General features: G+C 41.6%; 1 protein-coding gene across 1 annotated transcript in view; it reads right to left on the bottom strand.

Moving 5' to 3' along the window:
• The window catches only part of ADAP1 (ArfGAP with dual PH domains 1), a 200,169-nt gene that overhangs the window by 144,859 nt on the left and 39,876 nt on the right, over positions 1-15,434 (bottom strand). Inside the window, exon 2 of the mRNA XM_044660092.1 lies at positions 6,677-6,807. Coding sequence (XP_044516027.1) covers positions 6,677-6,807 — 131 coding nt within the window. The remainder of the gene's footprint in view (positions 1-6,676; positions 6,808-15,434) is intronic.

Here is a 15,434-nt window from a genome sequence, read left to right as displayed (position 1 = left end):
GATGGTAGTGGGGTGTTTCCTTATCTCTGAGTTTTCTTTTTCAGAGAAATCATTGGTCCAGTCTTTATATGGTCCTTATCCCCACCTCATGAATACAAATGTAAATTCATGTTGTAAACTGTTCTAAAACATATTAAGGAGTCTATAAAATCATTTGGCTAAATTTCACTAGCCAAAGGGCAGGAATGGGAAATGTGTTTTTGAATGTTCATCTCCTCTACAAAGTTTCATATGGCAATAAACATATGATCTGATTATGATGCATCAAGGATACAGATGCCAGACATGCTCATTCACATGTTTTATGTGCCTAACAATTCAGGTAATATAGTAGATAGAAAGCTGGACCTGGATTGAATGTTCAAATCTGGCCTCAGACACTTACTAGCTGGGTGGATCTGGTCAAGCCTTCATCTGTAAAATGGGGTAACGGCAGTCCCTACTTCCCAGGGTTGTTGTGAGGATCTAATTAAATATTTGCAAAGCTCTTTGCAAAACCTAAAAGTGCCATGTAAATGCTTGATTATAGTATTATTGCTGTTGTTGTTACTATTATTTTGACATGATTGCTAAAGGAACAGATCACGAGAATGCCAAAGACAGAGCCACTAGCTTATAAGCTTCATGAAGTCAGAGACCATGTCATAGCTAATCTTTGTGTTCTCATCACCAAATGAAACGCCTAGTACGTTCTTGCTGATGTGAAAGGAATTATTTTTCAGAATGTCAAAGAACCATTTTGTTGTCTTTTCTCTCTTGCTTTAATGCTCTGAAACAAATTATCCCACTCCCCACCTCCTCCAATAGAAATAGCATATGGGCTATCCCATTTCCGAACTCCTCCAATTGAAATGGCACATGAGCTATTTCACGTCTTACCTCTTCCAATAGAAATGGCACATGGGCTATCCTACTTTCTAACTCCTCTCCTAGAAATAGTACATGGGCTATCCTAAGTCTAATTCCTTCAAAGGAGTTGGCACAACACACAAGCCATCCCATTTTCTAACTCCTCCAACAGCGATGACATACAAGCTACCCCACTTCCTAACGTCTTCAGTGAAAACATCACACAAACCATCCTGCCTGCCTCTGTGTCTCTGTCTCTCTGTCTGTCTGTCTCTCTCCCTCCTTCCAGGACTGGCAGTAGGTAATTATACTGTATTTGGCCAAATGATTACCATAATGTGTCAAAACTAGAATAATTTTAACAACAGAAGTAATAAAAATGGCAACAGCTACCAGCTAGGCATGACATCTTCCAACCTAGAACCATAGCGCATTCTGTATTGGTTGGTTGGACCACCTCACCAAATCAAGCAGACACCAGAGTGTTAGATCTTTTCCAAGGCTCCCATCTCTGATGCCTCTTTGGGATGGAGGTAGAATGAAGGTGGTCAACAAAATTCAACCAGTGTCCTCTCCTAAAAGAAATGAGTTTTCACAAGCAAAGAGATGAGGAATCACTCTCTGGTGCATTAGGATTCAGAAAAGCTGCTAACAGGTTCAGCATCCCATTAAAAAAATAGGTGGGGAGGGAAATAAACTGCCAGAGTGGATTGAGGGAGACAATAGAGATATATATTTCTAGTGGTAAAGGGCTGCAGAGAGGAATGGCATCTATCCAGATAGGTGAAAACCGCTCATGTCCACTCCTTCCAAGCTGTGGACTTGATATCAGTCCATAGGTTTCCCAAATTACAAACTGGCTTCCAGTCTCCCTCAACTCCTATCTCACTGCTTCTTCCTATGACCAGGCTTCTTGGTTTCCAAATCTTTCTATTTTGCATCGCAGTTCTGAAAGTGGCATTCTTAAGATCCTTCCTGAAGCCCCCACAGCACCTAGATCAGAGTTGGATATGTCATGTTCAAGATTCTCAAGAAAGATGAGACCACTGCTTCGGCCATATTTCCCACTCCCTATTTTCTGACAACCTCCTTTGAATATTCTTCCCTCCCTAACCCCTTCTCCTTCATTTCTGAAACTATGACCTATGTATGATCATGTCATCTCTGCCACTCTTCCTGGATAGGGTATGTCATTCTACTTCCCTATAGCCCCATTGACAATCTCTGGTAACTTTCCATATCCAAGTTCCTCTCCCTGGTCACCACTCGATGACCAACACATGCTTTTGTCCCCTCTCTTAGATTATATAGACTATAGATTCTTAAGACTATAGGCTAAAGGCAGGGAATGCCTTTCCTTTTGTATTTGTGTCCCCAGATTTAGGCCAGTACTTATGTAAGATTTAAATTAATATCCAATAACTCCAAGTATTATATTTTTTAAGATCTATTAATAATCACCTGAAGTAGAAGAAATAAAAGGACAAAAGTAAAAGCCTGGGTAAAAACAAGTTTTCCCTGCCATGTTCTGGGAAAAGAGAGAGGGGCAGGGTCACACACAAACTTTATCTCCAAAACATAAGAACGTAACATGAGAACCAAAGTGGGATGTTGGGATTTTGAGTCCTGGGGAGCAAATTCTAATTACACTCCTAGTACATAATAACTGACAAGTGTTTATTTATTCATTCATTTGTTCATTCACTCCTGCCAAAACAGGTCACCTGGTTTGGCTTGGATGAGAACTGCATTCAGACAGAACCCTTGGAATACCAGACAGGACATTCAACTTTTGTCTAGTTGGTTGGTTGAGCCAGTCTTGAGACAAACATCCCCTGGGACTTCCAGCTATGATCCTCCCTCCCTCCCTCCCTCATTCTCCTTCAGAGCAAAACAAAAGCAGATGGCATCCACAGTGATTAAGAGGGTGAGATGTCATTGGCATAAATCTCTTTCTGATGTAAGGACTAGATTTGGTCTAGGTCAGCTCCTATGGGGCAGGTGTAGTTTCCTTTTTTGACTTTGTATTCTGAGCTCTTAGCATAGCACCTTGTACAATGGATTGGAAACTTCTTTAGACTACAAGCTCCTTGAGGGCAGGAACTATCTTTTTTCTATTTGTATCCCTAGCACTTAGCAAAGAGTACATGGCATACAGTAGATGCTTCCCAAATGCTTACTGACTAACTGAAGCTTTTGTTGTTGTTTTTCAGTCAAGTCTTACTCTTCATGACACCATTAAAATATTAAATAAGAATTATCTGACAAAATAAATAAAAATACAAAAAAAAGTATGTCGTTCAGTCTTTTCAGTTTTGTTTGATTCTTTGTGACCCTGTTTGGAGTTTTCTTCCCCCGCCTCCGCAGATTATTCATTCATTTATTTATTTCAGTTACATTTAGAAACAATTTTTGACAATTGTTTTCTGGCATTTTAGAATTCAGATGTTCTCTCTCCATCCCTTCCCCTCTTTCCTCCCCACCTCCCGCCCCTGCCATAACCAATATGGGTTATACCAGTACATTCATGCAATACCATTTGGTTTTTTTTTGGAAAATATATTAGAGAGGTTTGCCATTTCCTTCTCCAGTTCATTTTACAAAATGAGAAAACTGAGGCAAATAGAGTTAAGTGACTTGTCTAGGGTCACACAGCTAGTAAGATTATGAGGCTAGATTTGAACTCAGGTCTTCCTGACTCCAGGTCTGGCACTCTATCTTGGCAGAGATAATGAAGTGCCCCTGTAACTAGCAGGCACTTAATAAATATTTATTGAATTGAGGGACAGAGGGAAGCAAAGTTCCCTTTCTAGCACTCAATCTGTGATTCCTGAGACAGTTCTGTCTCTGGAACATAGCAGTTCCTCAATAAATAAATGTCGCAGCATAGTACAATGGGAAGAACTCTAGCTTGATCCGAGTTTGAATCGTACCTCCATTACAGATTGGTAACCTTGGATAAATCACTTAAACCTCCCTTTGCTCCAGATTTTCCATCTGGATGATAGAGATAATAAAAACATCCAGTGGGAAGTATTGTTCTGAGGATCAAATGAGACAAGCATTCAAATACTTTGCAAATCATAAAGGGCTATATTATTGGGAGCTGGTATCAAGAGCTGGCAAAGCTTAACAACTGGCTGATGGGACCAGGGGAGAGGTATCCATAATGAACTTTTAAGTATAATTTGCATTATTAATATTTTCTCATTACTTTCTTAACTTAGACCAGAGATGTTAAATACTCAGCAGAACTGCTGCCAAATTCATGCAGCAGAAACGGGTTAAAGTTTAAGTGAGAAATATTTAACAAAATAAAAATAAAAATAAAACATCATGTTGTCCGGTCGTTTCAGTTGTGTTTGACTCTTTGTGACACCATTTGGGGTTTTCTTGGCAAAGATATTAGAGGGGTTTGCCATTTCCTTCTCCAGCTTGTTTTATAGATGAGAAAACTGAGGCAAACTAGGATGAAGTGACTTGACCTGGGTCACAAAGCTAGTAAGAGTCTGAGACTGAATTTGAACTCAGGTCTTCCTGACTCAAGGCCAGCATTCTATCCACAAAGTCGTTTAGATAATATTAATATATACTTTTCTATTGTCAATATGCAGCTAATGGGATCCTTGTATACAGCTTAGTAGTCCCCATTTCTACTGGAGTTTTTTTTTTTTTTTTAAACCTTTACTTTCCATCTTAGAATCAAAGCTAAGTATTGGTTGTGAGGCAGAACAGTAGTTAAGTCTGGGCAGCTGGAGTTAGTGCCTTGCCCAGGGTCACATAGCTAGGACGTATCTGAAACCAGACTTGTACCCAGGGCTTTCCATTTCCACTCCTGGCTCTTTATCCACTGAGCCATCTAGTTGCCCTTTTTGGCGTTTAATACCACTAGCCCAGATAATCAACAAAACAAAAAATCAAGTCCTAGTTTGTAGCATTTGCTGATTTCCAAGGTATTTCTGCTTACATTGAAGATTTAACAATCTGAGAGCTGGTGCAGCTGGTTCTAGCACACTTCTGGCTGCCACTGGTGGCCTTTTTCTCTGATCATCATGGCAGAAAGGAATAGGGGCACTCAAGCTAGAAAGCTTCCTGGCAGAAGAAAGGAATATCTGAAAAATAACTGCTTCTTGCTGGGATCTCTTCACTAGGGTGAGATTTAACTTCTAAGTAAGCAGGGATGTCCTTTTTTACTCCCTTTAAATCTTTACCTTCTGTCATAGTATCAGTTCTAAGACAGAAGAGTGGCAAGGGCTAGGCAATCAGGGCTAAGTGACTTGCCCAGAGACATACAGCTGGGAAATGTCTGAGGCTGGATTTGAACCCAGGTCTTCCTAACTCCAGGACTGATGCTCTAGCCACTGTGCTACCTAGCTGCCCCCAAGGATGTTCTTATTGGAAGGCTCTTGGAGGCTCCTTTTTTGATCCAGTACAATTACCAGGGATCTAAAAATCCAAAGGCATATTGCTGGATCTTCTCTTTTCAGGAAGGAAAGATCAAGTAGAAGAGGGGTTCTGGTTTGATTTTTTTTTTTCCCATGGAAGATACTGTTTTCTGGTGTGGTCTGATGCCAGTGATGTACACAAAAAGGGGAACTTACAGGAATCTGTAAATAGCTGCCATTCTCTGTTCCCCATCCACCTCCCTGGGATCTTCTCAGGGAAAATCAACCAGTAAGTACAGTATTTTATTAAGTGTCGACTTTGTTCCAGGTATCATGATAGATGCTACAGATACAAATTCAAACATGGGATGGCTTTGGCCTCAAGAAGCTTATATTTTTGGGGTAGCTGGGTAGCTCAGTGGATTGAGAGTCAGGCCTAGAGATGGGAGGTCCTAGGTTCAAATCTAGCCTCAGACACTTCCCAGCTGTGTGACCCTGGGCAAGTCACTTAACCCCCATTGCCTAGCCCTTACTTACCACTCTTCTGCCTTGGAGCCAATACAAAGTATTGACTCCAAGATGGAAGGGAAGGGTTTATAGAAAAAAGAAGCTTATATTTTACTAAGGAAAGCAATTGTTCTCAGATGCAGAAGTAAGCCACTGTTTGTTTAAAGTATAGTGATAGGGAGGAAGGGGAGCACTAACAGTTGAGGAAATCAGGAGAGATTTATTATTTTTTTTAAGTTTATTATTAAGAGTCAGGCCTGGAGACAGGAGGTTCTGGGTTCAAATCTAGCTTCAGACACTTTCTAGCTGGCTGATCCTGAGCAAGTCTCTTAACCCCAACTGNAAGAAGGGAGGAAAGAAGGAAGAAAGGCAGGAAGGAAAGTAGGAAAGAAGGGAGGGAGTAAGGAAGGATAGATAAAGGAAGGAAGGAAAGAAGGAAGGAAGGGAAGGAGAGAAGGAAAGAAGGAAGGAAGGAAAGAAGGAGGGGAGGGGAGGGAGGAAGGGAGGAAGTCTTATCATTTTAAACACAGTCAAGTAAAAAATATTCCCACATTGGTCATGTCCAAAACTCATTTCTTCTTCTGCATATTTGTGCAGCTTTTCTCTGTCATGAAGTGGGCATCATTCAGGAAAAACCTCTTAAAGAGGTGGCACTGGATCTGAGTCATGAAAAGTGCTAGGAGGACAGGGAAGTAGAGGTGAGTTGAGAGAATGTTTCAGGCATGAGTGTGTGTGTGTGTGTGGGGGGGGGCAGATTAGGATGCTGTGTATGAGAGACAGGAAGCCTTCCATAGCCCCAGGCAATGTGTTGTTTAGACCATACTAGAGCCAAGAGACTGCAATGCCCTTTCTGACCCTGCCTCAACTCCAAGAAGAGCCCTGGGATTGGTATCACTGTGCTTCCCAGCATCCAGCCAGGCAAGCAGACCTCATACCTCCACTTGTGCTTCATCCCAAGCATCCAAACGGACCGACTTCACTTTGCTGACATGGGGGATGTTGCGGTGTATTCCTGAACAGCTCAGGCAAATGAATACTCCAAGGGTGTACGAGGCCCAGTCCGGATCTATGAAGTCAAAAAATAAAAATAGTGATGATAATGATGATAATAATATGAATAATAACTAGTCTTTATATAGCCTTTTAAAATAGATGAATATTTTCTTTATAAGTATTATCTCTACAAATATTACCTTCTTCTATCCTCCTAACAAGCCTAGAAGACAGTTGCTATTATTATCTTCATTTTACAGATGAAGAAACTGAGGCAGATTAGATAACTGTATCAGTCAGAATGAAAATAAAGAAAAATATGGTACACAGAAAAGAGAAGGAGACTTCTCTTGGTCAGGAGACCTGGACTAACTAGCTGTGTGATCTTGGATGCATGATTTCCCTAGACCTCAGTCTGCTATTTGTAAAAGAAGGAAGGGGAGCAGCATTCACTATATGGCCTATAAAGTCCCTCCCCGGTCTAGATCTATGATCCTATGATCTTGTTGATGTCAATCAAATAATTATTAAAGCTAGATCCCGATTTTTTGCAGTCATCTTTTGCTTAATATTTTTGCAAATATAAAAACAACCAAGGACAAAGAAATGAAGAAGGAAGGGAGGGAAGAAGGAAGGGAGGGAGGGAGGGAGAGAGGCCTATATCATTTAAGCATAGTCAAGTAAAACATTCCCACACTGGTCATGTCCAAAATTCATTTCTTCTTCTGCATATTAGTGCATCATTTCTCTGACATGAGGTGGGCAGCACTCAGGAAAACTTCTTAAAGAAGTGGCACTTGACTTGAGCCACGAAGGGTGCTAGGGGGACAAAGAAGCAGAAGTGAGATGGGAATGGGGGGAATAGTTAAACAAATTGTGCCATGTTAACGCAATAGGGAGACCAGGCAGCAGAGTGGATGGAACACTGGAACTAGAGTCAGGAAGACGCGTTCAAATCTAGCTTCAGACATTTAATAGTTGTGTGAACCTGGGCAAATCATTTAACCCTGTTTGACTCAATTTCATCATCTGTAAAATGAACTGGAGAAGGAAATGGCAAACCACTCCAGTATCTTTGCCAAGAAAACCCCAAATGGAGTCACAAAGTCAGACACAAATGAAACAACTGAACAATAACAAATGCAATAGGATGCTACAATGCCATTATGATTGATAAGAATGAGGAATGAAGAGAAGTCTGGGGAGACTTCTGGGATGATGCAAAGGAAAAAAGGTAGAACCAGAACCAGAATAAGAACACACATGCCAACTACCATCAAAGGAATGAATGAATGAACGAACCAAGAAAAATAGTGGAGGGAGAGTGAAAAATCACAACTGAATTTTATGTGCTGAGATTCATTTATTTCAATGCAAGTTGCAATGCACATTTAATTGGTTACATTGATGCTTAACCTTCATTTTCTAATAAGTGATTTTTAAATTTTGCCAACAATGTTACCCATAATGCAAAACTTTTGCTAAATGAGTCCTATTTCAGATGCAAAGGGGGAAGCTGATGATTTAAAGGAACTCTATTGTAAATTCTTTTGTAAAATCAATAATCCTTTTATAAAGCTAACCATCATTCCCTGAATTCACATTTGAAATAAATACAAGTGTTCATACTTGGCATGCAGTAGTGAAAATAATGACTATAAGGATCACACAGTCATAGATCCAGTGTTTAAATGGGACCTCAGAGGCTGAAACCTACCCTCTTGGTTTATAGATTATAAAAATAACAGTTAGCATTTATATAGCACTTTAAGGTTTGCAAAACATTTTTAAAATATTATTTTGTCCTCACAATAACTAAGAGGTAGATGCTTTTATCATTTCCATTTTAAAAATGAGGAAATTGAGGCAAGTGGCGGTTAAGTGACTTGCTTAGTTTCATACTCTTAGTAAGTGCTCTGAGGCTATATTTGAACTTGGGTCTTTCTGACTCCAGGTCCAGTATTCTATCCATATCTAACTGAGTGAACTGAATTAAGCACAAGAAGGTTAAATGATTTGCCTCTCAGAAATCTTTATTTTATTAAAAAAAACCTCTTACTTTCTGTCTTAGAATTGACTCTAGGTATTGGTACCCAGCTGCCCCCTATAAATCTTTTTGTAAAGATCCTTTAAGACAAATAATCATTGTCCCCAAATCTTTATTTTTGTATAAATAAGGATTTCCATATATGACATTTGTTTAAAGGTTTTCCATGTGTAAGACCTATTTAAAGCAAGATCTGCCTCGATTCCTGCGACCTCTCCTTTAGTTAAGGCTGAAAAAGGCCACTTGCTTTAGGGGCATTCCCAGAGCACCCACAAATAGAAGAAGGTCCATCACCCTCATTGGCCAGTTGGACAAATGCAAGGAAACCTTTTATTTCCATCTATTTTTGTCTCAGATTCCTTCCCAGGCAAATCATTTGAGACCATCTTGACTTCTCCTCTGTCCAAACCTAGCCTAGTCCTGGATGACTCAGACCCCTATCAGGAGCTACTGTAAAGAATGAGCACCATTCCTGGATTCTGCTTCTCCTCATGTTCTCACATGCCCATGTCACTCCATCCTGAGCCCCAGTGACTGCAAGCGCAGCGTATCCCTCTCCCAAGCACTAAATTAGGGCTATAGGTCAAAGGAACACATCTTTAATGTTCATCAAGTACATGTCCAGCCCTGGGCAAAGGGGCATGAGACAGACAATCTCCTTCTTGGTGTATATTGTAGAAGAGATGCTTTTACAGGGGAGGAAACCCCTCATGTGGCGTGTTAGTTATGTGGTGGATTCTGGTTTGGAGAGGGGTTGAACCAGACTGGGTCTCCAGTCCCTTCTAATTCTTTTCAATTCTATGATTTGGAGTTGGTGGCCCAAGTGGACAGCACTCAAAGTAAGGCAGGATGGACAAAGGTCTCGGGATGAACAGATACAGAAATAGGATCCAATGACCCAATGAATACATGTCATCCAACTTGGAAAAAGGGCAGCTGGGTGGCACAGTGGATAGAATGCTGAGGCTAGAGTCAGGAAGACCTAGGTTCAGATCTAGCTTTGGCCACTTACTAGCTGTACGACCCTGGGCAAGTCACTGCTTGCCTCAGTTTCCTCATCTACAAAATAGGCTGGAGAAGGAAATGGAAAACCACTTTGGTATCTTTGCCAAGAAAATCCCAAATGGGGTCACAAAGAGTCAGACATGATTGAAATGAATGGACAACTTAGAATAGTAAGAAAATCAGCCTTAAAGAAGAAAGCAGAAAGCAAATTTTCTTAGGTTCAAAGATCAGAGGCTATCTAGTACAGACCCATTATCTTAAGAGATGAAAAAACTGAGACATGGGGAGGGCTAAGCAATTTGACCATGGTCTAACAGGTTTGTAAACATCAATATCAGATAGCAGTAGAAAATAGAATGGGGCTGGGCAGAAGGCCTTAAAAGCATATGGAAGGGCAAGCTAGGTGGCTCAGTAAACAGAGTGCCAGGCCCAGAGATGGAAGTCTTGGGTTCAAATTTGACCTCAGACACACTTCTTGGCTTTGTGACCCTGGCAAGTCAATTAGCCTCCATTGCCCAGCTCTTACCGCTCTTCTCCCTTGGAAAAGATCATTAGTATTAATTCTTAGACAGAAGGTAAGGCTTTTGTTTTTGTTTTTTTAAAGACGTTATCTACTGAGGAGTGTGTTCCTCCCCAAACCCACAGTGTCTTGGCTCTGGGTCTCTCTCACTTAGCACACTCCCCATGCAATCCTCTTTCTAGCAGAAATGTCATAATTTGTTTATTCTGTTCTAGTCATTATGCTAAACATTTACACTACACAGAGTAGTCATTATTTATGAGGAGTCAAGAGCCTGTTCTCACTTTCTTTATACATATTTAATGGATGGTTTGGGTTGCAATTAGCACCCAGGAATTATGGGAAGGAAGCAAGAATCTGAAGAAGGAGGAAATGAAGGGTCAGTCTATTCACAAGGGAGAGGGGATCCCTCCCCAGAGCTATCAGAGCAGCTCCCTCTGAGCAAACCTAGGGTGAAAGGGGCAAATGAGGACTAACAATGACTCTCCATCCATACCCCACCTAGTAATACCCAAGCCCAACCATGCTACGCTCTCACTTTTGTACATCTATCTCTAATCCCTGGTACAGAGAAGGAGCTTAATAAATACTAGCTGATTGATTCATGCTACTCCTGGATGTGAGGAGCAGAAAGGAAGAGAATGGAAGCAAGGGAAAGTATTAACAGCTCACATTTATGTGCCTGGCATTCTCCTCATTTCCAAGGTAAGGAAAATGAGGCTCAGAATGGGCATGGTCAATTGAGATTTGACCACAAAATACTGCTCTTTCTACTGAACTCCAGTGCCTCTTCACAGTGCTCCCTCCTTTCTCTCTTTCTTCCTTTCTTTTTCTTCTTTCTTTCATCTTTTCTTCCTTCTTTCCTTCTTTCTTTCTTCCTTCCTTTCCCCTTATCTTCTGTCTTAGACTCATACTAAGTATTCCCAGACAAAAGCTCCAAGACAAAGTAGTTAGTTCTCTATCACTAGAGGCATTCAGGCAGAGATTGCAGCCCATCTGTCAGGAATAATAAAGATGAGCTTCCTGTTCTAAAGAGAGGTTAGACTAGGAGACCTCTATGATACTTTCCAAGGTTTAGAAGTGATGATTATAGGATCATATAATATAAAGGTAGAAGAAATCTTGGCAATAAAGTGGTCCAACCCCAGCTCATTTTACATTAGAGAAAACAGAAGCTCAGGGAGGTTAATTGATTTACCCATAGCCAAGAAAGGAGAGAGGAGAGGAGAGAGGAGAAAAACCCATCTATAGTTCTAAATCTAGAATTGGGATTTTTTTTCACTACTTTTTTTCCTTGCCTCTCACCAATATTGACCATCTTCCTTAGAGACCAAACTGCATCCAAAGGAGCTCCCAAGTTGGACAGTCCCCAACCCAGGACTTGAAATACTTCCAAACTTGAACCATATGTCTCAAACTGGAATGAGCCTTCTAATTGGTTCTCCCTTCTTGCCTCATCTCTCCTCTAGGTTGCCAAAGCAATTTTCCTAAATTGTAGACTTGACCATTCCCTCTCCCACTTCCCCTACCTCCCCACTCAATATACTCTAGGACAGCAATAGCAAAACTTTTAGAGATTGAGTGCCACCCTCCCCACCACCACATGCTGGGTATGCCCATTTTCCTTACCCCACACAAGGGAGGGAGAACTTGCTCACATTGGGTTGCTAGGTGGAGGGGTGGGGAAATGTGAAAAAATGTCCTGAGGCTCAGTAGAGAGGGGGCCAGGAACAGCTCCACCTGAGTCCCTCTGCCTTTCTAGTAATTGGGGTGGAAGGGAGGGCAGCCGGCGTGCCCGCAGAGAGCACTCTGTGTGCCATTTTTGGCATCCATCACATAGATTCGCCATCACTGCTCTAGGATCAAATAGAAAGCCCCCCATTTGACATTTAAAGTCCTTCTCAACCTGGCCCCTTCTTGGCTTCCTAAGTTTCATCCACTTTGTTTCCCTTTATCTCTTGGCTCTGGGGCATTTCCACAGGCTGTCCTTCCCTTTTAGAACATTCTCTTTCTTCATTCCCACTGATTAGCTACCCTAGTTCTCTACTAAGCCCTAGCCAAAATCCTGTCTCCTACAGGAAGCCCTCCCTCAATCCTTCCTAATTTTACTGCCTTCCCTCTATTAAGTATTTCCTATTTATTCCATATATAGCTTTTGTTTCTACATATTTATTTGCATGATTGGCTCCTCCATTTGATTTTGAGTTCCTTGAGGGCAGAGACTGTCTTTTTCCTCTTTTTTTTTTAATTCAGAGCACTAAGTACAGTGCTGGTCATATAGCAGATGCTTAAGAAATTGTTACTGCCTGACTACATAGTCTATGATTCAGTTGCCCTGGCTTCCTTGAAGCCACTCAACCTACCATACTCATACTCCATCTCCTGACTATTTCTACTGGCTCAACACCATTCTTGGAATACTCTCTCTTCTCATTTCCACTTCTTAGCTTTCCCTGGCTTCCTACAAGAAACAACTAAATTTCACCTTCTGTCAGTAGCCTTTTCCAGTCTATACTGCCCCAATAACTTCCCTCTGACATTTTTTTGTTGTCCAATCATTTTAATGATGTCTGGTTCTTTGTGGTCCCATTTGGGATTTTCTTGGCAAAGATCCTGGATTGCCATTTCCTTCTCCAAGTCATTTGACAGATGAGGAAATTGAGGCAAACAGGGTGAAATGACTCATCTATGTTCACATAGCTAGTATATGTCAGAGGCCAGATTTTAATTCAAGATGACTCTTCCTGACTCTAGGCCTGGTGCTCTATCCATTGTGCTATCTAGCTGTCCTTTGTTGACTGTGCAAAAGTGAAATGTAATGTTTATACAAGGAATATTATGGTATGCAATCATATATCGAATCAGGAAGACTTGATTCAAGGCCTGCCTTTGATTCATTTGAGCTTCATGAGTTTGAGCAGGTTGTCTCAATCTCTCAAAGGCCTCTCAGCAATCTAAAGCTGTAAATTATCAATAGGTTAAGTATGTATTGGTAGAAGGGATTTTCCAAACCAACAGTTCTTTTCACCAATAAAGTCTTGGGTCTGAAATGATAGCTTTGTACAAATACTACACTGCATCTTCCTCATAATATCATTAAATGATAATAACAACAAAGTTTCACATTTTGATAGCACTTTTAAGAATCTACAAAGCTGCTTTCTCTCTCTCTCTTTCCTCCTTCCCTCCCTTCCTCTCTCTCTCTTACTCTCTTCCTCTTTCTCTCTTTTAAGCACTTTTAAGAGTCTACAAAGCTACCTCTCTCTCTCTCTTCCTTCCCTTCCTCTTTCTCTCTTCTTCCCTCTCTCTCTCCCTTCCTTTCTCTCTCTCCCTCCCTCCCACTTTTTCTCTCCTCTGTCTCTCTCCCTCCCTTCCTCTTTTTCTCTCTCGTCTCCCTTCCTCTCTCTCTCTTCTCCCTCTCTCCCTTTTTCTCTCCTTCCCTTCCTCTTTCTCTCTCTTCTCCCTCTCTCCCTCTTTCTCTTGCTCCCTCCCTTCCGTCTTGAGTCGATACTGAGTGTTGGATCCAAGACAGAAGAGCAGTAAAGGCTAGGCAGTTGGGGTCAAGCGACTCGCCCAGGGTCACACAAGTTAGGAAGTGTCTGAGGTCAAATATGAAGCTAGGACCATAGATCTCCAGGCCTGGGGAAGGTACTGGCAGTGCACCCTGAAAGGCTTCTTGAAGGAGGAATTTTTATATGAAACATAAAGGAAGCCAAGAAATGGAGGTAAGGAGGGAGAAGGCGGTGAAAGATCAGAGTTCTTGTGAGAGGTGTAGCAAGGAGGCCAAGTGACTCCATATTGTAGAGGAGAGAGTTGAAGGTAGAAGATTACTTGAAAGATGGAGGGAAAACCAGGTTCTAAAGGGCTTTTAAAAGTCAAACAAAGGATTTTATATTTGATCCTGGAGATAACAGGGAGCCACTGAGTAGGGAGGTGATAGAGTTAGACCTGTTGGGAAGATCACTCTGATAGCTGAATAGAGAACAGACTGGAGTGGGGAGAGCCTACAAGCAGGGAGGCCAACCAGCAGGCTACTGCAATAGCACAGGTGTGAGCTGATAGGTCTTTTGGGGTTTTAGCCTTCTCGTCTTTTACAAAATGAAGGACCTGAGCTAGATGACTTCTAAAGCTCTTAGGACAGTAAATAAAGTTCTGGGTCTGAAATCAGGAAGACCTGGATTCAAATTCAACCTTAGACACTAGCTGGGTGACCCTGGGCTAGTCGCTTAACCCTGTTTGCCTCAGTTTCTTCATCTGTCAAATGAGCTGCAGGATGAAATGGCAAACCCCTCCAGCATCTTTGCCAAGAAAGCCCCAAATGGAGTCATGAAGAATCAGACATGACTGAAATGACTGTACAATAAAAAAAATCTGGGCACATGGGAACCAGGAAAGACTGCTGGCACAAAATGAAATTTTAGTTGCTTCTTATAGGAGGCCAGGGAAAACTAAGAAAAAAAACAAAGCTCTAAATCTCTGATCTTTTTAAACCTTTACCTTCTGCCTTACAGTCAACCCTACATATGGGTTCCAAGGCAGAAAGACATGCTGAGCTAGGCAATAGGGGTTAAGTGACTTGCCCAGGGTCACACATCTAGAACAAAGGCCAGAGTTTAACTCTGGACCTCCCATCTCTAGGCCTGGCTATATCCATAGGTAAGTGCTTTGAGTACCATTGTTGCCTAATCTAGATTGAACCAGTTGAGTTAGCTACCCAGCTGCCCCTAAATCTCTGACTTGCTGAGATGCAGACTAGACTAAGCTTCTCTGAAGAGCATCCAGTAAACAAACCAGTTTGACCTGAATTAAAATTGATGTACTTTCTAAAGCTTTGAAACAAGAATACCAAAATAATACCTAAACCAAAACTTCATTGGAACTCTGCCCAGAACCTGCAGACCAGGAAGAGGCAAAGAGTGAGTCTCCTGGCAATTCTGGCTAAGTCCCAGCGAACAGGTCTCAGTGAACTCTGCCCCTCTATTCCACCCTCATGGAAGACTCAGTTCCTTTCCTCTTCTCTTTCCTGCCTCTCTGTTGTCTGCCTCTCTGTGTGTGTGTGTCTCTGTGTGTGTGTGTCTCTCTCTGTCTGTCTGTGTGTGTGTGTCTCTCTGTCTGTCTGTCTGTCTGT

Source organism: Gracilinanus agilis, chromosome 1 (genome assembly GCF_016433145.1).
Source record: "Gracilinanus agilis isolate LMUSP501 chromosome 1, AgileGrace, whole genome shotgun sequence".
NCBI classification, from domain to species: Eukaryota; Metazoa; Chordata; class Mammalia; order Didelphimorphia; family Didelphidae; genus Gracilinanus; species Gracilinanus agilis.
The sequence above is the reverse complement of the archived record's forward strand: the minus strand, read 5'-3'. Positions and strand labels throughout refer to the sequence as shown.